The 25,265-nt window shown below is 38.7% G+C and overlaps 1 protein-coding gene across 1 annotated transcript in view; it reads right to left on the bottom strand.

Annotated features, from left to right (window-relative positions):
* Positions 1 to 19,794: 19,794 nt before the first annotated feature.
* The window catches only part of mtnr1aa (melatonin receptor 1A a), a 35,368-nt gene continuing 29,897 nt past the window's right edge, over positions 19,795 to 25,265 (bottom strand). Inside the window, exon 2 of the mRNA XM_067585056.1 lies at positions 19,795 to 21,391. Coding sequence (XP_067441157.1) covers positions 20,523 to 21,391 — 869 coding nt within the window. The 3' untranslated portion in view covers positions 19,795 to 20,522. The remainder of the gene's footprint in view (positions 21,392 to 25,265) is intronic.

Raw genomic sequence — 25,265 nt, 5'->3', positions numbered from 1 at the left:
GATTGTATTTAAATAGCTAATTTAATTATGGCTGAATTACCCTCTTATTTTGCCAGCTGGCTTTCAAACCTATGCTGGCACTATGTCTGTAAAATTTTAATATTATGCAAACATCACTGTTACATAGCCTTGAAAAAAATGCCCTATTTCAGTTACTGAACAGGCGTAAATAGAGCAGGCAGAGTAAGGGCCTGATCCCACAAAGACTGCTGCCTCTTTTGTTAAAGCCTACAAAGCAAAACATGCTGTTCACATGTTCATGTGTTACTGTTACTTGTCAACAACAGAACCGACTAATGATAACTCATCCACTAGTATCTAGTTAAAGTGATGTAGCATATATATTTTTTCATACAGCCTCCAGGTCTGCTGTTTTCTAACTTAGCTTTAGTGTATTATACAGTATTTCCTTGGTATGCTTGATGCATACTATATGGATATTTTGGTATTGATATTGAAAAGAATATAGATATTTTTAAGTGGTTTATATGTAAATATGCACAAAGAATTTTCCAACATTGCTGTATTTTCCATACACATGTAATACAATGTTAAAGGGGATGTCATGCTTTTTTGTGATTTTCTGTTATTTTTATACTGTTATAATGTAATGTAATGTAATATAACATATGTTCACCCTGCTCTGAACACTTTGTTTGTAATGTTACCTCTCCTTCTTTTTCATGATGAAGTCAGACACAAATGGCCTTCCGTTCTGTAGCCTTTGTTACTAAGGTTGTTCCATGGGTTGTTCACGTTGTCCACTCTGTGAAATCCTACTACTATTGTTAGTTTACGTAGCCTCTGGAGCCACTGGCAGTCTGCTGAAGGGCAGCTTCCAGTAGCTGGCCAATCAGAGCAGAGTCGGCTCATCATGAAGGGGGCCTTAAAGAGATAGGACCTAAAATGGCCTGTTTCAGACAGAGGCTGAACTATTAGGCTGCATTAAGGGCCAGTATAAGATAAATAAGGTGCTTTTTGAACTGTGAATCAGGTAAAGATATTCCAGTAGTGCCTCAGAATATAAATATAGACCTGGAAATGTGCATGATTCATCCTCTTTAACAAATGTTAGCAAAAATGGCACCCATTTAGTCCAATAAGAATTATTTGGCTGGCACATATGTTACCGATGCCAGACCTAGGGGAAATCTGGAACGGCAGCAAAGGTTACACAGGCAAAAGTGCACTGCGTAGCCAATAAAAACAAAGTCTGTGGATTAATAAGGGAGAGAGCCATAGATAGCGTCTTGCTCCAGCCGATGCTAATTTAATACTGAGCTGCGCATGAGCAGAGCATGTACGTGTGATTCCAAAGTGGCATTAGAGCGCTGTCTACTGATGTCTTTGAGTATTGACCTGATGTCAAAACTGTATAAATAGAGTTAGATTAGATCAAATAATTAACAAAAAATTAGGGGGTGTCTGTTTACTTAAAAAAAATTAACATGTGGCATTTCCAACCCACTACACATACACCAAAAAAATTTCTAATTTCCGGGTTTACTTCCGCATTGTGCGACCTACTAAATATGAGTAGTGGTGTTCCCCCCCACCAGCCCCGCCCCGCAAGTTCCCGCTTGGCCCATAGACTTTACATTGTGATGACGTCAAGGATTTTTAAACTGCTTTTCTTGGCTTGAGGAAAGTTTTACAAATAGAAAACCTCCATGGATCAAAAATTCATAATAGACAGAATCATAATTGACCTTGTTTACAGGTCAAGGTAAACAGTCAACAGTTTTACCGATGTCCTTTTTACAATGGTGGAGAAAATGCTTCTTGGGCTGCAGGGGGATTTTTTGCTGCAATACAGCAAGTGGCCATTGGGAAAAATTGGCTGAAACGCTGAGTGACGGAACCCTATCGAGCTCTTATAATACATCCAAGGTGTTTGTTGGAGTATCTCTACATATCTGGCACATTATTGCCACCAACTGTCAGTCATTCGAATAGCATGAAACCAATTGGAGAATGTGAATTGTGCCGCATAAGGTACTTGTGCACTGTACAAGCAAAATGGGGGTTCTCCTTGACAATCATAGCATCAGCAAATTCCTAATTTTTGCAACTTTTTTTCCTGTCTATTGGTCTATCTGTCACAAACTCACCTGTCATTCCATTCCCATGTCTCCATCTAACAAGGCATAGCCCTACAGTATTTCAGTCACCTGATTCCCACACTCATCTGCACACATGCTTCCTGTTACCATATTGGTCTCCTAGAAGGCCATCTCCCGTACTCTTTGTCAGAGGGTTCATTGAACCTTCACAAGCCCTTTTGCCTGTTTCCTGCCTGCTGTGTTTTTTATACCCTGTCTGTCTTTTCGAAATTCTGCCTTGTTTCTTATACCCCTTACTTGCCTGTCTGTTGTCAACCTCTGCTTGATTTTTTTCAGTACCTTTACTTTGACAGATATGTAGTGTTTGAATGAAAATACAGTTGGGAATTACATTTCCTGAAATAAACCTATTCATATTCATCCGCTGTGGCTGTGCCACTTAGAATTGCATTGATAGTGTTTATATATATCTAGTTTCTTTTAACAAAGTGAAACAAGCAAATAAGTAATGAATTATGGAGTTCATTTAGACCAGCCAGTCATTTAAGTATAGAGGCATATTTTTTCAGAGCAGCAGCTGCTACATTCTATAGATATCCAGCAAATGAGCTAATCAAGGCTATGCACACCATTTAACATACTGTATCATGGATTGGCACGGAGAGACTGAAAAGGCATCAATGACTTTGATTATAAGTAGGATAAAGTCCCCTAAAACCAACTATAACTGATGTTTATTTTGTGAAAAGTTGTGCATTGGAAGGGTTGGTAACTAAAGAAGTATTCACTTCTATTTCATGTGTGTTATTTATACCCTTTATGGTCCTTATTTGAATCTGTGAACCTCTCAGTTGATGATCACTGACCTGTTTAGTCAGAGCAACTGTACTACCTCATTCATTGATTTGCACTGTGGTAAGACAGTGTCAGCTCCAACCAACCGCCACATAAACATACTCCTGGGTGCACCCAACCAACAAAACCTATCCAGGCAGCAAGGCCTCACCGCACTCAGCTGAATTTACACTTCAGACACATTTGATAGAACAACACAGAATACAAAGACACTGAAATAAAACATGACTTCTGACTTTCAGTGTTTATACCCTGTGGTGGCTTTTTCCTATTTATCATTCACTAATGACCACCAGAATGCAAATAGCTGCTAAATGCAATGTGGACATGTGTGCAATGAGTAATGGGAGACTGATGACTGCAAAGGACACACCAGTTGTATAAAGGCTGCATTTGGAGGAACCTTTTCCACCTGCTATGATGTATTTGGTCTAGAACTGGGGACCCATGAAGATCTAGCCTCTGAACTGGGACACAGCCCAAGCACATATGGAAGGTAGGGAAACTCCTGACTCCGCATTTTCAAAGGAACCTGCTGGTCCTGACATGATTTAGTGTATTACCCATGAGGGCTACAAACATTAATTCATCTCAGCAAATTCACTTGACACTGACAGTGTTGTCAGAACTTCAGTGACAAAAAAAAGGCACTTTTTGTTTGCTCTCTAGTCTGTCGATTACTTCATGTTTTTCTGACTAGAAATTTGAGGTGAGACTGAGTGTCTGGGCTTCTAACTGTCCTGAATTAAGATTTACAATTGTTTGGAAAAACAGTTTAGCTTTTCTCACAAACCTCACACAAACAGTGGCACACACACACACACACACACTTGGAATTACATGTGACCCAGATAACCTTTCGTGCCTACACTTCTGTCAGAGTTCTAAAAATAGCTGCCAACATTAAATGAAATATGACTGCACTTCAATGTAAATAATGCAATGAGCGGTTAAAGCCATAGACATCTAGACTACCGTGCTGTTCGTACATTCACAGCTCGGGGCATTTGCGTCACTGATGTTAGGGTGGTTTCAAATGTGTTCTAAAAACTGTGTTTTACTAAGGAAAACAAAACTTTACCATGATATGGATGTTTTTTTTTTATTTTGAATGATGTTTATATTTTCATACAGAATTTATAGCATCCTATAGGACTAACTCAGTACCACAGTATAGGATTTTCCCACTTTAAAGGTGGTAGAATACAAACATTTTTTAGAATTACACACATTATAGAGGGGTCTGCAGACATGAAGCTCTTTCATAGTTCAATCGTAAAACAGAATGTAAAAGTGATGACATTTTGAGACAACTTTTGGCTTACATGTGCTTGATTGGTGTATACTCACAAATAATAACTTGAAATGTCCAAGATGACTTGTGAATATGTACCCAAATCATACACTGTTGAATTCTGACTACTTGTTCAATTTAAATGTAATCAAATCAGGAACACTCAAGGAAATATTACTTTTATTTGGATATTACAAGGCACAGAATATACAGTGCAGTATTTGAAGCAAAATATCCTTTCTTTAAGACCTACAATATTGTGGTTGTAGTAGTATTTCTAAAATGACCACCATTGCTTGTAATCCAGGATATAATGAAAGGAAGTGTGGTGGATGCCTAGATGTATATGGATTCATTAAGGTGAAATTTTTTGAAGATTCTCCTCTTAGTCTGCTCGTCTCTCTCCAGTGCTGAAAAGAGTTTAGCAGTGAAATTGACAAAAAAAAAAAAAAGTAGTAAACTACAAAACAATGTCTGGTTTCATTTCCAATAAGGTAGAGGGTAATGTCACATATATGCCGCCTGCTGATGTCTGTCAACTTTGTTTGTCATTCAGTTGATTATTTTCATAAAAAAGTCAGACATCAGTTCTGCATCACCACATTGATATAGCTGGCCAAAGACCCACTGAACAGCATGTACACAGGATTAGTCCCACTAAAAGAGACATAATTCCAAAAATCTGACAACATGTCTAATTCCAGGTCGTTATAGCCCAAGCTTGGTTTAAAATACACTGCTGTTTTAGCCCAAGTTATCTCCAATTATCACTACTGTTTTAGTCCTGGTTTGGTCCATCATTCCCCAGTGCTGTAGCCCTACTTTGAACTGATATATCCTGGTGTTTTATCCGTGTTCTAGTCCAATATTTGGTGTTGTTTATAACCTTCATGGGCCCACTAATAACTTGTGTTCTAGCTCTGGTTTGGCCCAATATTTGCTGACCTTTTCTTGACTGAATCAGTGCAGCCAGAGATATTTTGGAACAAATATGTACCTAGTTGCCATGAGAGAAAATTGCTGTTTATGACACACATGCCAAAGAAAATAAAATTATTCACAGTTTAGCCCACATGAATCAGACTGTTCTTGTGCTAACCGTATAAAGAGTTATAAAAAGTGAAGTCAGTCTTCAGGAAATCATGTTAACTGTTGGAGAAATCTATAAAATAATTCCCATGTGTCCCAAATGAGGACAGAACAACTAATTAGAGGTCTAACCTACAGCAAACTAGAGGTTTCCTTGGGCCCTAGATAGTACCACTGAGGCTTTGGTGTGTGTGTGTGTGAGAGAGAGAGAGAGCTGAACACATGGGTCAGAGTTTCATGGCAGATACTGACATCACCTGCAAAGTGATATTTAAATAAAATCTAATTATGTCAGAAAGTAAAAGTAGCATCATGCTAATTAGGGCGCAGACATCTCACCTCATTCTATTAGGATATCAACTTCACACTCTCCTGGCAACATTAACAGGGGCTGCATTGTTCTTCATTACAAAACATGTGCACACAACTAGACTGGATGTCTAATGAAACAGTGTCCACATGTACTGCACAGACAATCTCAAAGTAATAAAAAGGATGAGGGTGAGACAGAAAATGACAGTATTGTCTGAGAGATAGCTAAAACCCAGCTCAAATATGAGTCATCATCGTGCCTTTTCCTGGCAGTATCATCTGATGAAATAACTCAGTGCTCACACACAGTATTGCACACACTCATACTAATATAGGAGATTATGTTAACTTAATGTCAACTCCTCCTACGCACCTACTTTAAACCTATCTTACCTCTCAAAGTATTTTTTCCCCTATCTGATCTACCTCTCTTTTTCTGCATACAATATTTCTCAGTCTGAACTTTTAAAAGTCACTAAAGCTCATACGGTGTCATAATGAAATCAAATGAGAGTTAAAGAGAGTGTCATTTGAGTGACACTGTCTATCATTGATCCGTAATTGTGTGTATTTTATGCTGTTTTGTCATAAAAGTATGTCACATTGACGTCATAATCTTTTGAGATAACAAGGATGTCCTGCTGTCTGAGATAACACAGACAATGGTCTGTCACATAATCCACCCTCATAGACTCAGACTTGGAATCCTGATAAGAGAATGGCAGCAAAATGTTCCTCTGTGAAACCGACAAGCGTCTGAGAGCTGTCTCGCAGGCTTCATGCACATTTTGAGTAATCCTGCTTGAGGGAACTGCCCATAAAAGTCATCAGCAAGCATCACGTGTAATTGTCCTTTGATGACATTTTATAATGTAAAATATGGCTATAATTAATCAGTCTGATTAATTAAATGACATGAAATATGTGCCTCAGTCAGATTGTTCAGCACATAGGGAATAAATTGGACAGTGAGAGATGGGACTCTGAGTTAGCCAGAAAACTTTTCTGAATAAAAGCTATCTTACCAGGAATAGTTTGTTGTTGTTGTTGTTGTTGTCATTGTTGTTGTTTTCTTCAGACAGTGTTCCAGTTTTTAGACACCTCAGGTTTTAAACTGACCAAGCACTTTATTATTATGGCTTTACGAAACAGGCCTTAGGTACAATTCAGTTTGAACATTTTTTTAGGCCAACTCTGCCTCTGAGCTAATAGGCACATGAATCAGTTTTGACTGTCCCATTGCATTTCAACACTCTGACCATTCCCCAAAAGTTGGTGACAAATGCACATGATGACCTGATAGAGGGCAATAAAAGTTTCAGGTATATATATATATGGATATGAAGTTTGTGGTGAAGTTTCTATTGGTGATTTTTGATGGTTTGTTTGTTTTTTGTTGTTTCTCCTTTTCAAATCCTGACATTAATGTCATAATGACATTAATCATAATAATAATAATAATAATAGTGACGATAATAATAATAATAATATATATATTAATATTATTTTCTTTTATTAATTTGACCAATTGAGGGCAGCAGGACACTCTGTTAACATAACACTGAAAAATTATCACTGTATAAAGTCATGTTGGTGAACATGTTAGCAAACAATTAGCAAACAAAGAAACAAACAATTATTACATATCCAGTATTAGCATTCATTTAGAGTTGTGTTTTGGGACAATTTAAGTCAAATATTGACATTACCTTTAGCTCTGGTTTGGTCTTCACCAACTCATGAGGGGAAATTTCTGGCTTTTTAGTGGCCAAATGCTTCACTGTGTTTTCCTGCTATTTGGTGCTGGGCAGGTAATGTGTAGTGGTTTTATCAGAGCTTTTTCATTGAAAACAGCTACCTGCTGTGGCTGAGAATGAGGTTGATGAGAGCAGTGAGAGTGACTCAAAACATTGAAGTTATGGGCCATTAAACTAAAACAGTGAGCTGAAAGATGCTAAAATGCTCCTTGAAGCTGAGGAAAATGCAGAGTTGGGTGATAATTCTGTGTGGGTTTGCCACTACAAGTGATATCTTTCACATTATGTGTGCTCTTTAATCCATTGTTGTCCATATTGTTAGGTAGTTTAAATTGAAGATTAATTGATTAAAGATTTAAAGTTACAGGTAATTATTTTGTAATTAAGGTGTGATCTTAAGTCAATTTTAGTGTGTGCTCTTTTACATGATAATTACTAGAAACTTCACTTGCAATTTCCAGTTTTAGTTCAGAATTTAATTCTGACCTTCCTAATGTCCTGATGCCTTTTGTGTTATCTTCCTCAAGCTGTCTTTAACTCAGACTTCTCATGATTAAATAAAATGAATAAAATTGGCGATGCCTGCTCAAATGTTAGTCATAACTACATGATTAATTAAAGGGACATACTTGATGTAAATGTCAAAACGCAGTCTTGTGCTCAAAATGCACATTATCCATTTACTGGATGAGGTGCAAGGTCAGTTTGCAAAGAATTGTTACATTTGTGCCACAAATTATATAGTATGGCATTATATTGTATGCTCAAGAGCATACACATGGCCACTTTATCAGCATATCTTTGTTCACATTCACAAAGCTGTCATTATATGGCTTTAATGGCACTTCTGCTGACACATAAACCATATTGTCTTGGTAAACATCACTAAACTAAACCAATAAAGCATTGTCAATTTCTATGATGTCCATAAGGCACTGTAGCCTAATAACATGAAAGTTTCTGTTGACATGAAAGTATCTATCTGTTCTCTGTCCACATAAAAAAGTCATGAAAAATAGAAGAGCGGTTTTTTAATGTGGCGGCATCAATGCATTTACATAAATATTAGATCATAAGCTTTGTCTTAAATGAGAATCCATAAACTCTTAGTTTCATCAGTGGCAAAATGAAAATGTACCAGAGGCAGCATTTGTAGAAAAACAACCTGTTTGTTATTGTGCTGGAAAACATTGTCATATAACTCCATTAACAATAACTTTTTTTCTGCTTGTTTATGTAACTCTAAGGCATTATTATCTAATCTAAAATTAGTCTTTAATTGAACCCTTTTGTGTCTTGGAAGAATTGTATTGAAATCCATACATCAAGAAGAGTCCAATAAAGACAGTACTATGGATTTTTAAAAATGAAGTCAACAGCTATTTTAATTTGATTTAAAAAAAACAAAATCATTTCAAACAATTGTCCAATCACTGTATGTGAAAGGAATCCTCATTTGTGTCATTTATTGTGGACCCTATTGCAGTGACAAGGTTGGCAGCAGAGACATGTCATGATGAAAAGTGTTTATAGGGTATACTCCTCAATGTAACTGTGTCACTGTACTCCACTTGATGTGTTTTTGCTCGGTCCATGGAACTTCTTACAGCTATTACAGTATGCAGACAGCATGAAGGTAAAAATAGCCTATTTGTATGTGTTCAATCTGTTCTGCTGGTAGTGGCAGGGGTGTGTGTGTGGACCGCTCCAACAGTGTGAAATGAAACCCATGTCAATGACTGCAGGTCCATGAATCACAGTACAAGGAACATCATCCTGCACGGAAAGAGCAGTCAGCCACTGTGAGACATTCAAACCATGTCTCATTCCCATCCCTACAATTTGAATGTGTGTGTGTGTGTGTGTGTGTGTGTGTGTGTGTGTGTGTGTGTGTGTGTGTGTGTGTGTGGTCTAGGTATTCCTCACATTGTGGGGACGTAAATCTGTTTACACAGTCATGTTGTGGGGATTCGCCTCCCTTATGGGGACAAAAAGCAAGTCCCCTTAACGTAAATCATTAATTTTAGGGTGAAGAATTGGTTTAAAGTTAAGGTTAGTTTAGGGTTATGTTAAGGTTAGGGTAAGGATTAGGGTTAGGCGTGTGGTGGTCATGGTTAAGGTTAGAGTAAGTCTCCAGGTAATTAACGTAAGTCAATGTAATGTCCTCTGAAACACGTGTGTGTGTGTGTGTGTGTGTGTGCGGCATTGCTGTTTATCCATGTAGATGCCTCACCCTTTTTGCTCACTCCCCAACTTCAGCAGATCAAAGTTATGTCTACATGCACCAACAAACATAAGCACACATTCACACATACAGACTCACAAACACGCTCATGCAGATACACACAAACAAACAATTAATCTCATGTTCTGTTGTTTATTTTGGTACCCAAAATGGCCCAACAAGCTTTGGAGGAGTGCTCTCCCACACATGAGAATAATGTTGTTCTTTGTGCCCATGAAATAGCATCACAATAGTGGAAACCATTGAAACAAATATGAGTGCTACAGTTTTTAATAATTTTTTTTTCTAACATCAATCATCAAGATTTTGTGCATTATGTAAAATGGCCACACATTATCTTCACAGTATACTCGCATACTCACTTCCTGTGGCTTCCTTCAAGACATTTTTGAAGACAGAATTGGGTAACCTCAACCTTGACCATTGAGGGACCAAGGAGAAGAGTTTGGATTAATATTTTCTGCCTGGTAGGACAAGTAATCGTTGTCTTAAATGAGAATCCATAAACTCCTAATTTCATCAGTTGCCGACTGTGTTACAGATAGTGTTTTTGCTGCTCTCAACTTGGTTAATTTTGCCATACTCTTCATTACTGCGGATAATTACCTGCTGTACATTTAAACTTACGCTGGTTCTGCTCAAGCGCTTAAAGCTCTTTCCTTCTTTTAGCAACTTTTCTCACTAATCCCACAGTTGTTTCGCAGTGCCTCTCTCTCTCTCTCTCGCTCTCCTGCTCTCTTGCTCGATGTGTCATATGTTTAGCTATTCCTATGCCTCCTCCATGATAATGGTACATGTAATAAATGTAGTTTATTTGCAGTGTTAGAGTCGAGGCTTGGTGAACCTGAAGCGCAGCTCCACACCATGGAAAACCAATCGTTAGCTACTGTAGTTAGCCAGCCCCCAGTAGCCGGTGCAGGCCAACCTAGCATAGCTCCTACACCCCTGGTAGTTCCTGAGCAGCTAAGAAGCCAGGGTGGCTGGGTGACTGTCCAAAGGAAGTGTAGCCTTAAGCAGAGGTTCACAGTTCACCACCAAGAAGTTCATGTTTCTCACAGGTTCTTGCCAATCAGTGACACATCCGCTGAGAAAACTCTGATCATTGGCAACTCCATAGTGAGAAATGTGAAGTTAGCAACACCGGCAGCCTAGTTAAATGTATTCCTGGGGCTAGTGGGCGACATAGAATCAAATTTAAAACTGCTGGCTAAGGATACACGTAAATATGGTAAAACTGTTATTCACATTGGCGGTAATGTAATCAGCACTTTGGCTAGGCTTACAAAGAGTCATAACTCTGTTGATCCTATAGCTCTCAATAGTAACAACTTCATGAGCTTCTTTAATGATAAAATTCTAACTATTAGAGACAAAATTCATCACCTCCTACCCTCAACAGGCACCCATTTATCCCCAAATACAAGAAGCCTTAGAAACAGCTGTAAAATATCATATAGATTTAGACTGTTTTTCTCCAATTGACCTTCCTGAATTAACATCAGCAATTTCTTCATCTAAACCATCAACCTGTCTCTTAGACCCCATACCAACTAGGCTGCTTAAGGAAGTATTACCATTAGTTAGCACTTCTTTTCTAGATATGATCAATCTGTCTTTAATAACAGACCATGTACTACAGTCCTTTAAAGTAGCTGGAAAATAAACCTTTTCTTAAAAAGCTCTTGATTCAGGCATTTTAGCCAACTATAGACCTATATCTAATCTTCCATTTCTCTCTAAGGTCCTTGAGAAAGCGGTCGCCAATCAGTTGTGTGTCTTTCTACATAACAATAGGTTATTTGAGGACTTTCAGTCAGGATTTAGAGGACATCATAGCACAGAGACAGCACTGGTGAAAGTTACAAATGACCTCCTAATTGCATCGGACAAAGGACTTCTCTCTGTACTTGTCTTGTTAGATCTCAGTGCTGCATTTGACACCATTGACCATCATATCCTATTACAGAGACTGGAGCATTTAATTGGCATTAAAGGATCTGCATTAAGCTGGTGTAAATCCTATTTATCAGATCTTTTTCAGTTTGTACATGTTAATGATGAATCCTCCATGCACATTCTGCAAGGTTTTGTGCTTGGACCAATACTTTTCACCTTATATATGCTTCCTTTAGGTAATATTATTCAGAAACACTCCATAAACTTTCATTGTTATGCAAATGATACCCAATTATATTTATCAATGAGGCTAGATGAAACCAATCAGTTAACTAAACTCCAAGCATGCCTCAGGGACATAAAGACCTGCGTGACCTGAAATTTTCTGCTACTAAAGTCAAACAAAACTGAAGTTATTGTGCTTGGCCCTAAAAACCTTTGAAACACATTATCTAATGGTATAGCTACTCTAGATGGCATTGCCCTGGCCTCCAGCACCACCGTAAGGAATCTGGGAGTTATCTTTGATCAGGATATGTCCTTCAACTCCCACGTAAAACAAATTTCAAGGACTACCTTTTTGTAAAAATCAGGCACATCCTGTATCAAAAAGATGCAGAAAAAATAGTCCACGCATTTGTTACTTCTAGGCTGGATTATTGTAATTCCTTATTATCAAGCTGCCCCAACAAGTCTCTAAAGACTCTCCAGCTGGTCCAGAATGTAGCTGCATGTGTACTGACAGAAGCTAGGAAAAAAGATCATATTTTTCCCATTTTAGCTTCTCTGCACTGGCCTCTGTAAAATCCAGAATATAATTTAAAACCCTTTCCTCACCTACAAAGCCCTTAATGTTCAGGCACAGTCATATCTTAAAGAGCTAATAGTACCCTATTATCCCACTAGAACATTTCACTCCCAGAATGCAGAGCCTTCAACTATCAGGCTCCTCTCCTGTGGAACCATCTTCCATTTTCGGTCAAGAGGGCAGACACCCTCTCTGTGTTTAAGAGTAGGCCTAAAACTTTCCTTGTTGGTAAAGTTTATAGCTAGGGCCGGCCAAACTTGCCTTGGACCAGCCCTTAGCTATGCTGCTATAGGCCTAGACTGCTGGGGGACTTCCCATGATGCACTGAGCTCCTCTCTCCTCCTCCCCCAATCCATCTGTAAGCATTCATGTACCATTAATGCATGTTACTACCTTGGCTTGAGGTTTCTTCCCAAGGGAGTTTTTCCTTGCTGCTGTCTTCAAGTTGCTCATGGGGGAATGTTGGGTCTTTGTAAAATAAAGAGTACAGTATAGACATGCTCTATGTGAAAGGTGCCCCAAAATAACTTCTGTTGTGATTTGGCACTATATAAATAACTAACTAATAATAATTGAATTTAATTATTATCTAAAATTAGTCTATAATTTAACCTTTTTGTATTTTGGAAGAATTGTATTGATTTCCATAAATCAAGAAGAGTCCAATAAAGACAGCGTTTTTGACTTTTAAAAATGAAATTAACAGCTATTTTAATTAGACTTAAAAAAATAAAATCATTTCAAACAATCATCCAATCACTGTATTGGAAAGGAAACCTCATTTGTGTCATTTATTGTAGACCCTATGGCAGTGATGAGGTTGGCAGCAGAGACATGTCATGATCAAAAGTGTTTACAGGGTATACTCCTCAATGTACCTGTATAAGTGTACTCCATTTGATGTGTTTTTGCTCAGCCCATGAAACTTACAACTATTACACTATGCAGACAGCATGAAGGTAAAAATAGCCTATTTGTATGTGTTCAATCTGTTCTGCTGGTAGTGGCGGGGGTGTGTGTGGACCGCTCCAACAGTGTGAAATGAAACCTATGTCCGTGACTTAGGTCCATGAATCACAGTACAAGGAACATCATCCTGTACAGAAAGAGCAGTCAGCCACTGTGAGACATTCAAACCATGTCTCATTCCCATCCCAACGATTCGAATGTATGTGTGTGTGGCATTGCTGTCTATCCATTCTGTAGCTGTTTCACCCTATTACTCACTCCCCAACTTCAGCAGATCAAAGTTTTGTCTACATGCACCAACAAACGCACATTCACACATACAGACTCACAAACATACTCACACAGACACACACAAACACCAAAATAATTAATGTCATGTTCTGTTGTTTATTTTGATGCCCCAAATGGCCCAGCGAGCTTTGGAGCAGCATTGAGGAGTGTCCTCCCACATGAGAATATTGTTGTTCATTGTGCCAGTGAAATAGCCTCACAGTGGAAACCACTGAAACAAATATGAGTGCTACATTTTTAATTATTCAATTATTTATTCATTTTAATTGTTTTATTCATTTTAATTATTTTTTAATTTTTCTCTAACGTCAATCATCAAGAGTTCTTCAGATCCTGTAAAATCACCTGCCCTCAAAAGTTTTAAGTAGATTTTATGCATTACCAAATGTAAAATACACTCTTTGGCCACAAGTTATCTTCACAGTATACTCGCATACTCACTTCCTGTGGCTTCCTTCAAGACATTTTTGAAGACAGAATTGGATAACCTCAACCTTGACCACTGAGGGACCAAGGAGAAGAGTTTGGATTAAGATTCTCTGTCTGGTAGGACAAGTAATCATTGATTGGCTGATTGTAACAAATGAAAAGAACAATTAACATGAATGAGGGACTTAATGAAGGTGGTTGTCGTACTAGTAGCCACTTTAAAGATTCAAGAACTTAAGACGAGCTGTGACAGAGACCATGTGGAGAGATGAGAAAAACAGAGGGATGTGCTGTATTTTTCTGATTGACAACCAGATGCACCACTGTATTTTTCATTCATTCATTCATTCATTCATCCATCTATCCAGCCATCCAACCTTTATTTTTATGGGGTGGTCCAATGAGAGCACTCTCTTTTGCATGGACAATACAAACAAAAATATCACAAGCAATAACAAACATTAAGACAACCATTCAAATTTAGATTACAAATAAAGAGATAGGGAATAAATAGATACGAACAGGAATAAACCAGCAGTAAATACATTTGAATGCAACAATAAGGTATAAAAACAAACAAGCTGTAAGATCTACACTGTTGCAGTCTATTCCATCTGAGTGGAGCATAACTTTTAAAGAAAGAACAAGGCACTCTGAGATTTAGTAAAGCAGTGAATTTTCCTAAACTGCAGAAGAGATGTGAGATATTTGGAGCATTTGCAGAGATTTTATCATGCATGCTGGCATCCCTGACAGAGGGGTATTATAGTGGTCAAGGCATAAGATGACCAGTGCTTGTACAAGGAGTTTAGTAGCACACTCCATCAGGTAAGACTTAATCTTTATGATGTTTTATAGTGTGAAGTGACATGAGATATTATATTAGTGAGACAGATTGAGATCTGCACCAAGATAATGGAGTAATCTAGCGGAAAGAACAGATAGAGCTGCGTATCATCTGCATATCATCAGCATAGCAATGTTAGAAGCCATGTGTCTATTGAGAAGAGAAAGGGTCCAAGAACCATTCCTCGAGGACTCTCCTTGCCAAGCCACTTTGAACGAACACCCTGTGAGGTTGGTCTCAAAACCAGGAGGTCTGTATTGTACCTGAGATCACAAACAAGACTGGTTTGAATGAAGTAGATTATTTTGTTACAAGATTACTTTTGACAGCCACATTTCAAGTGCAGGTTAAACCAGATTTTGAATATTTTGTAAAGCTGTCATAACATATCTGTCAACTAGATATTTGGGGGAGGAAAAACTAAATGTGAAAGATAACTTTGCAATGTTTGCTGATGTTTTTGAATGAAAGCCATGTGCTGAAATGTATCTCTTCTCTTCTCTCTTTAGTGCCACAGAGTGGTCACAGATATATCCATTATGGAAAACATACATGAAAGTGGTGCACAATGCTTGTTTTTTGTTTGAATGGTTAAAAGAAACTGAAAAGCTTTTGTCCTGTTTATCCTACAGATTCTGATTTCTTTTTAATGATGGAAAATAAGAGCATCCTTTCTTTTCTGCCTGTATATTTCTCTCTACTCACCCCCTTTTTTCTCTCCACTCTGAAGAGGTCCATATCATTCTTGTGTGGTTGGGCAGAAACCAGAGCTGACATGCTCTACTGGGAAATGTGGTAAAAGGCATGTGAAAACAACTTCCATTATTGGATGAAAGCTGGAGAAAGCCAGACAAAAACCTGCGAGAGAAAATGACTGACTGAGGCGGGAGGCGAGGCTGCCACTCTTAGTGGATAGAATGTAATAAATGTACGGTTGCAGGGAAAAAAATGTAAAAAATGAAAATGGTTTCTTGTAATTTTACAATAAAGACACACTTCTGACGAGTGGCTCATTGTCATGCTGCTGAACATTTTGAAAAGAGCTCATGTAATTTAGCACAAATGTAGAGGATTGATGGCTTTGTGGAAGTGTAGTATGAAAATTACAGTCAGTGATAGTTTGTAGAACTGTTGTTACACTTTTGTATAGTGTCACTGTAGTTGGAGCACAACTAGGTTGCTTCTGTCCCCCCCCCCCCCTCCATTTTCAACACATGCTTTTGTCATCTGATTCTATGTAACTTGGCTGCTGGTGAGATCATTATGAACACTTCTCTGCCTTGTCTTTCTCAGACTATGGAGTGCAGTGTTTTCCTGTATCAGGCCTCTACAGCTCTGGGGAGCTTTCAGGGGCCCAGGTGGCAGCACTGATCCACCTGTGGATTATATGTCTGTGAGAGAAAAATGGGAGGACTGAGTTGCATTATCCAGTATCTTAGCAATTTTAGTCATCTTTCAGTGAGACCGAAAAAAATCAAATAGGGAGTGGCACCTTCCAGGCAAGATCATAGCTGGTTTCTTTATAGAATATCTATCACAATGTCACAGCTACAGAATACCACAGCCATCTTTACCAGCAACAAACAAACAAACAAATCATTATTTACTAAATATGCAATATGCATGAGATTTTCTAGATGTGCTGCTAAAAAACAAATTTGGATTTATTTAGTTTTCTCTTTTCTTTCTTTTTGCCTTTAAAGTCCTTAAAGTTAAGACAGAAACAATTACAGGCAGTTATGATCCAGAAAGATAAAAAATGGTCCAAATAAGATGAAAAATCAAATTTGACCTTAAGTGAGATAAGAAGGTGGAACAATTTCCACTTCAAGGAGTCTTTACATCTTATATCTCACAAGTTATTCAAAGAACATTAGTCAGTTTCCTGAAAGTAAGTGAAAAAAATATATTACAAAAAACTATCTAACAGTTGCTAAATTTGAAAAAGGAGACAAAAAATAGAAAAAAGAAAGAATGAAGAAGGGAAGAAAAACAATTTTGAACCCAATATTTAAGCTTTTCCAGAGGTTTAGACTGGGGAGTTACATCAAATCTGATTTTGTCAAGATATTTTTTTACTGTTGTGTTTCCAAGGTCAAAACACTTACCCCCAGTAGTATGTAGTCATGACAACTGAGACTTATCATCCCACAGTAATAGAGCTGAATTGCAGTGTGTCTGTGGTACTCCAAGCAGTGAAACTTTTAAAAAAAATTTTTTTTAACTCAACAGCAACATGCATTTCCATACACCCTGTCACAGTTACTCAGACCTTGCTGTGGACTGTTTTCTTTAAGAAGTTATATTTTTTCGTAGTATGACTGCCACAGTTGTATAGACATAATAGAACATATGCTTTGGGTTTTGGGTGAACTGACCCTTTAATGCGCAGTTCATTTATTTTTGTATAGTTTAATGGAATACCGCTCCAGGGGAGAAACAGAATAGATATATGTGTTCACTGTATGAATATTCCTCTGCCAACAATAGCAATTTTTAAGAAATTGAGATCTTTTCTGTCAAAGTTTACACAGAACCGCACTGAGGCTGACATGGGTGTGCTTTGCTCTGCTGGTCATGACCTGGTCATGGTGAAGGACATATTCTATTTTATATTCTTGGTGTTGAATCAGAAACAAAGGATAGACCTAAATTAGTGCCATTGGTCTTGTAACACCTGACTTTTCTCCTCAAATTTGTTGTACATCCTGGGCTATAAAAATCTTTGGGCCCAGATTACTGTATAACTCTGTTTGAGGGCAGTGTAAATCCCTGGGATTTTTACATTTGCTCATCCCCAACCCATTCAGTCCTTTCCTACCACACACAGCTCTTGGGATTAAACGGATAGAGAAGGGGGCAGGGAGTCCGCTGGGAGCTGGCTCTTTCAGCTCTTGCTTTGAGGATGATGGTCAGTGGCCGTTACGTAAGCCAAGTGGATTTCAAATGCATAGTTGAGCCGTTCTCCTCTGTGATGCATGATGCCTTTGTCTGTGCTCCACTAACCGGGTTGCCCACGCACGCTATGCAACACACATGCAAACGCAGATGTACATTAGGTTATACAGTCCATTTGCACTGCAGAGTCCTTCATATTATGAAGAACACTGGTGCCTACTGACACTTTGTACATGCTCACCTTGAAATTTGTTTGCAGACAGAACCTGATAGCTCCGGTGTTTGACTGGCAAATACATGAATGACAGAAAGAAAATGCCTGAAATACAGTATATAACCGATCATATTCAGCTGTCCTTTAGAGCTTTTTTTTTATAGAGGTTTTACAGCTAAGGATGACTGTGTTCCACTTTGGCTAAAATCACATTACCGAGTCAGATTTGTAGCTGAGCTATTGCAGATGATCCTCAAAAATAGCAGACCAGCTAAACAACATCAATTAAAGGTGTTCTTGTACTCTCCTGAAATAAACTGGTTTAGTCAAAATAGCTATTGAAATATGGCCCTGCGATAAATGCTACTTCCATGAAGGTTACAACGTGCAGTTTTTGTTGAAACTGTTTCACAGTCATTTTTGTGGCTGTAGTTAGTGGTGCTGTTGATTTGATACTGAAAGGTGTTTCTTATATGTTATACATACTTTCTGTCTCTGCAGGGTTGTTGTATAAAACTGCATTGATTTTAGCTATGTGTGCATAATAAACTGACAACTGAGTGTACATTTTGTGGTATTTGTAGAACATACTGACAACATTTTTTGATTAAATGATTATTCCAGGTTATTTACAACTTGGGTCTCATTTGTTTCATTCTTATAAATAATAATAGCATTGTATCCACCAGTTTAAAGGATAAGGCTGATGGTGATCTTATATATTTTTCTTATTGTAAACAAATCTCATGTGCAGAGCCAAACCATCAATGAACTCATCCTGTAATGTAGAACAAAGTCAGGTTGTGATATGACCACACAGGTTTTAAAGAAACCCCCAGGCTAGTCAAAGTTATTTTGAAGAGAAAACGAAGGTGAACAGCAAAATTATTTCCTAATTACCTACGTAAACATCTATCACAGACTAACTGTAATGGCTCAGTTAAAATGGAATAGGATCCAAAGCATGACTACCAGATGGAGCAGGTAAGATATAAGGTTCAGCTGTATTCATGGTCAAAAAACTTTTAAGATTTTTGACAACATAAAACAAACAAACAAATAAACAACAACAACCAAAAAAAAAAAAACAGGCAGGCACAGATGAACAAGACCAAAGGAATAAGGCAGAGTGGCAAAAAGTCCAAAAAGGCAGGCAAGGGGTCATAACAGGTACACAAAAACAGTCAGGCAGAAAAAAGGCAGAAATGCAAATGGCTGGTGACTCAAAAGACGATGTGGCAAAGAATAAGTGGTAATGGGCCGATATATATATACTATTGGGCAGATTGGAGAAGTGGAAACAGATGTACAGGAGGGTGGGAAAAAGGGGTCACTACAGGGCAGGTGGGTGTGGCAGCATCTGGAATGACAGGAGAGTTAGTTTATGGCATGTAAGAGGGTAAACAGAAGATGAAAATGAAACTAGGACTCAGTTGACATTGTGACACCAACATCCTTGTTTAACTTTGACTTAACACGCTTGCCGTATTTGTGTGCTCACACCTCTGCAATGAGAGTTTATTTCAGACATTTTGGTGGTGCTCAGTTTTGTTTTTTTGTCCAAATACACAGATTTAGATAATCTGGTTAAACAGTTGGCTTGTTTATTATCTGTCTGATTATCTGACTGCTCATGTTTTTTGTCCACTTGGAATCCTGTGATGTGGCTGCGTTGTCAGATCTCAGTAATTGCTTTGCTGAGTACAATGTTATTAATCATCAATAGGAACGATGGCCCAAACTATTAAAAACACAAATTGTTAAAAAAAGAATGACAAAAATTAAACTTGCATTTGTGAATAAATTGGACACAGGACCAAAGCCAGATCCTCCATCAATATCAGATTTTATTTTGCATATGAACAATTCCTGATATCCATGCATACAGTATAATGAGCTCACAGAGTGGCATAGAGCGAGAGAGAGATAGACAGAGTGAGAGAGCGAGAGAGAGAGAGAGAGAGAGAGATCCTTCTTACTAAAATATATATTCCACCTAATGAAAGGGATAGTATTGCGGGGTATACTAAGACAGCAGCAACTCACATTGCTTGCACTCAATTAGTGTTACAGTGTCACAAATGAGGTTATTAAAATTGGTTAATTTCATTTATAAACGTCTGCTTATATTTTCAACCAAGTTTTGTAGAAATCTTTTTTATTGGCCTCGTAAAATTTTGTCTTCATTTAACTGGAACCTGATATATCTTACTAATATATCTACATGACATTTCATACAAAATAAATACTTAATATAATGCATGATACATTTATCATCACTGTAAACATAAAAACAAAACGGACATCATATATTTACTGTACTACAGGTACTGCAGAATCAAACAAAAGTGCTTGATAAAAGACAAAGATAATATGCACCCCTGTTTTACTGTGATTGTTCAGAGGCCAGATAGCACCTTATGACAGTCTGTGGACAGCTCAGGGGATAGAAGCCGTTTTATATTTATATTTGGTATTTTTCTCACTCAGCATTTTTTTTCTATTTTTTTTTATTATCAGTCACAGCATATCCATTCATGTCCACTCAGTATTCCTCAGACAGAGTCCACCTTGACCTGGTTATTGTTGGTCATGAGTGGTGACGGTTTACTCTTGAGCCTCTCCCCTGCGTCGTTGGAGCTGTCCTGGAAGAAGATGCGCGCCGTGCACACTGATACTACAATGCGCTTGTACTCGCGCCGGAAGTTCTGGTTCAGAACACCATATACAATGGCATTAAGGCAGCTGTTGAAATAGGCCATGAAGTAGCTGGCCACGAATAACCACTCAGGGATGAGAGGAACCACTACCTCTGGCTTGATCGCAACCGCCAGACCGATGAAGTTGAGTGGCGCCCAGCATACAGCAAAGAGCACAAACACCACAAACATGGTGACAAAGTTCCTCACGTCATGTGGTGTCAGCTTGGGACGATTGTCTGGCTTGACCCGCCTCCTCACCTGTATGACCAGTATCCAGATGCGCAGGTAGCAGTAGGTGACAATCATTATAGGTAAAATAAAGTGAAAGAAAACCACTGCGATTGTGTACGCTGAGCTAGCTGACTGCTCAAAGGTGCAGGAGTATACTCGTGGGTCGTACTGCAGCGAACCCACAAACAGATTGGGCACAATGGCCACTACTGTCAGCGCCCAGATTAACATCACATAGCAAACAGAGTTTTTGTCACTGTACAGTTTATCATACTTGAGGCTGTGGCAGATATAACAGTATCGGTTGATGGCGATGCCGGTGATGTTGAAGATGGAGCCGATGACGCTGACGCCCATGAGGAAGCCGCTGATCTGGCAGTGGACGTAACCCAGGTTCCACCCATTGTGGAAGATGGAGGTGAGGACCAGAGGGTACGGGTAGATGGCCACCACGAGGTCCGCCACTGCCAGGCTCACCACAAAGATGTTCCCTACACACAACACGCACAAACACACACCCACGAGAGAGACAAGGAAGGACACATGAGTCATTGATAACAGAAGCAGAACAGATTGTTAATCCAAATAAACAAGACAAAGAGAGTGTGACCAATTGTGCAAAGAGTGCCAAGTTATTCATTCAGAAACATGTTGGAATTATCAGCCAAATCAAGGACTGTCAGACTATTTTTCAGGTTTTGGCGTTTTACTACAGACTATGTATGTATAGTTGAAAACATTCAAAGCATATCACAACTTCAAAAACTTTTTTACGTTCTTTCTAACTTTCTGGCAGCCATTTGATTTGATTCACTTCAGTACAAGGAACAGGGATGGTACAAAAACTACATTAAAAAAATCATACAGAAGAAATGTAATGTCACCCTGGTGGTTGCTGAAGGGACCATTTCAACCATAGGTTAAAGTTTACTGCTCACTGCCATATTTGTCTTTTACTTGAGCGAGAAACTACAAATTTGGACAATTAAATGGGGTAGTAACTGCATTATCTCAGAATAATGACATAACTTTGACAAATGTAATTATCACACTGAAGCTGTTCTGTGTGATGGTTTAAATCAGGGTTCAAAAGGCTCTTCATTTTCATCCTGCTCTGACATTTAAAGGAAAAGAAATAGCTGCTTGGCAGGAAAGACGATCCTTTTGAAAATCAAAACATTTTTGGTATTCTCAGGAAAATGGTTGGCAGTGACATGATTTATAAATATGCTAAAACATGTAAAAACACCATTGCAATCCTTTGGAGACATCCTTTTGTTTTTGTTGCTACTTCGTTACATAAGCCACAGGGAAAGGGCCTCAAGGCTAGATGTTCAGAGGGAATGCATCTGCAAATTTTGTGTTGTTGTGTGTGGAACTGTGTGTGTGCTTGTGTGAATTTCTACAGTAAATGCATTTGGTCGTTTCCCCTGATGATTTGCCGTGTGTGGACTTCAACATGCAATCAGTTGTCACCTTTTGATGTTGGCAAATAGTAAAAGGGAAGGGGTCCCTGTCACTAAATAATGCATATTTCTAATTGCAAGCAAGTACTCAACATTGTGCATGCCAGGCAAACATGATCTAAAGGCTGGGGCGGTAATCAAGGGCACACAAATGCAGTCTTTGTCCCAAATTGATGGGAAAATTAGACATGGCTTGTTGGAGAACAAACTGTTAACACACGGAGAGGCGACGGACAGCGACTGTGATGCTGGACCTTGTTCCAACATGCACATCAAAGTGACAAAAGAGCAAAAGAGTCTGTTTAAACAGGCTCTTGCGTGTGTGCAGGCCACACTGCTTTGTGGCTCCAGTTTTCCTCAATTATCCAGACCTTCACATTTTTGCATTATTTACTGTTGGGTGTCCTGTCATGAGGATGTTGGAGGATCTCAACATCTAGCCAGGTAGCATTTTCACAGTTATCACTCAAATCAGTGGAATGCGTTGAATGTATAGTAGTAAGCAGAACATTTACAAAGCCTAATGACAAGCCCAGATTCAGTTTTGCCTATGTGACAACACCCTGTCACAGATGATAAGATGCATAAACTGCATGTCAGGTGGGAACTGAGCACATCGTATATCTCTACAATCACTACTGTGAAAGAGGCAATTTCATTTCTGTGCTGACGTTTGGTCTGTCAGTATCAGACACACTCCCTCTTACCTGCAGGCAGACCTGTCAGTCTCACCTGGGCATTAGAAGCACACTACTGATCCGCCCGGTGGCCTGTTATCTCCCACGGAACATACCAACCATTCTACTGCTAGGGATCACGTGTGGCTATTTATTAAGTTTTGTCCTTTTATATCTGTCATTCAGCTGCCCTCTATGGGGAATTAGGTGCACCTGCTGCTGTCACAAGATCCCATGGCGTCTGGAGAGCTTTACTCTACATGTATGTGTGTGTGTGTGTATGTGTGTGTGTGTTTTCTTGTAGATCTATCTTTGTGGGGACATTGAGGAGAGTTTTGTAAAGTAAAGAATAGGGCTGCAACTAATGCTTATTTTTTTATTATCAATTAATCTGTCAATTAATCAATTAGTCATTTGGTCTACAAAATGTCAGAAAATGGTGAGAATGGTGAAAATTGAAATAACCTCTCAAAGCTCAAGGTGGAACCCACATGAAAACTAGTTTGGTTCTGTAAATTTCTGCTGTCAGTCAGCCTGGTGATGGCAGGTTAACCGGCCGCCGGTTAGCACATCAGCACATCACTGTAAAGGAAAGGGGTGCACTGGACCTATAACACAAGACAAAACGAGAACATCAATGCGAAATGGAATGCAGCACAATGATCGTTTTATCTTGATTATCTTATTTTCATAATCATTGGAAGCCAAAATCGTAATTGAAAATAAATTCGATTAATTGCCCAGCCCTAATATAAATCCATTATTTACTCTCATTTCAGCTCTGTTTTGGTCTCCATTAACATCTGAGGGGAAATATCTGACTCTTTAGATGCTAAATTCTACACTAAATTAACTTTGTATGTCTGTTGCTGAGCAGGTATTGTATAGTTGTGTTGCGACTGGACACAAGGTTATGAGAGCAGTGAGAGTGAACCAAAACAATAAAGTTGTGGGCAGTAAAACCAAACAGTGAGCTGAGAAAATGCTAAAATGGTCTGTAGTGGTAGTAATGGTCTGAGTTGAGAATGCCTGTAGCCGGGTGAGAATTCTTTGTGTATTCCTCACTACAAGTGACCTTTCACATTACTCACAATCATTTGATCAATTTTTGACATAAAAAAATATTGGTTAGTGCAGAGTGTGAATAAGAGAATGTATTATGTCAATAAGGGTACATTTGTGGGGACAATATCAATTCATTCACATTATGGGGACTCATCCACCAGTTTTGGACAAACAGTTGGTCCCCAAAAGGTAAACCATCAAATTTTATGGTAAATGGTTAGTTTTTGGTTACAGTTGGGTTAGGGGTTGTAGTGGTTATGGTTAGAGTTGGGGTAGATTTCCTGGAAATTAGTGTCAATTCTATGTCCCCCTAAGTGACAAAAACAAGTGAATGTATGTGTGTGTGCAGAGATGAGGGCTGGCAGCACTTAGTGAAGCTCCATGCATAGAGAATGTGCTTTGCACGTTCAAATAGGTGTTGAGACAAGGTGCAAACACTCAACTTTAGGGAGGGGCTGTCTCTCCCTCGGCTATACTGTAACAACTCTGTTACAGGATTTTAAACTCAAGTCACTCAGTATTAACAGCCTTAACCTTGACAAGGTCATGTGGTGAAAGGCCTACAGGCAGCTGGCTCTTTTGACTGTTGGACTCTCTCACTCACTGTCTCTGTCACTGTGACTAGTCCTATGATTGACGCATCGCTCAGAGTTTTCATTTGGCTTGAGGAGAGATATGGTTTCGTGCTGTGTCCCTTTTCCATTTCTGCAACCCCACACTTTTCAACCATTTTCTGTTAGGACTTAGGTACAAGTGAAGCCCATCTGAGTCTTAAACTTTGAAAAAAGGATTTTTGCAGTAATGATACCTTTGAGTCTTTATCAGCCTGGAACATCTGAATTAGGAGAACAGTGTCTTAAACTCAGTCAAGCTGAATGTGAAATGTCTGTGAGCAGCTATACTGAGGTCTTTCCAAAGATTTTCCAAAGGGATTTAAGACCTGGCTTTTTACTGGGTCATGCAAGGACTGTCACTTTCTTGTCCTGAAGCCATTCCAGTGATATGGAAGGCCTGTGATTTGATATGGAGCTTAGTTTAACTGCAGTCAGGGAGACTATTTTATTCTTAAATCTTTTGCTTCTACTTGTTCATAGACTTTCATCAGATCATTAAAGCTCAGCCTTTTGGTTCTTCTCCATTCACAAATGTTGCTTCTT

The sequence above is a fragment of the Thunnus thynnus genome, chromosome 3 (assembly GCF_963924715.1).
Source record: "Thunnus thynnus chromosome 3, fThuThy2.1, whole genome shotgun sequence".
Lineage (NCBI taxonomy): Eukaryota > Metazoa > Chordata > Actinopteri > Scombriformes > Scombridae > Thunnus > Thunnus thynnus.
Note: the sequence above shows the minus strand (reverse complement) of the source record. Positions and strands in the feature narration are given on the sequence as shown.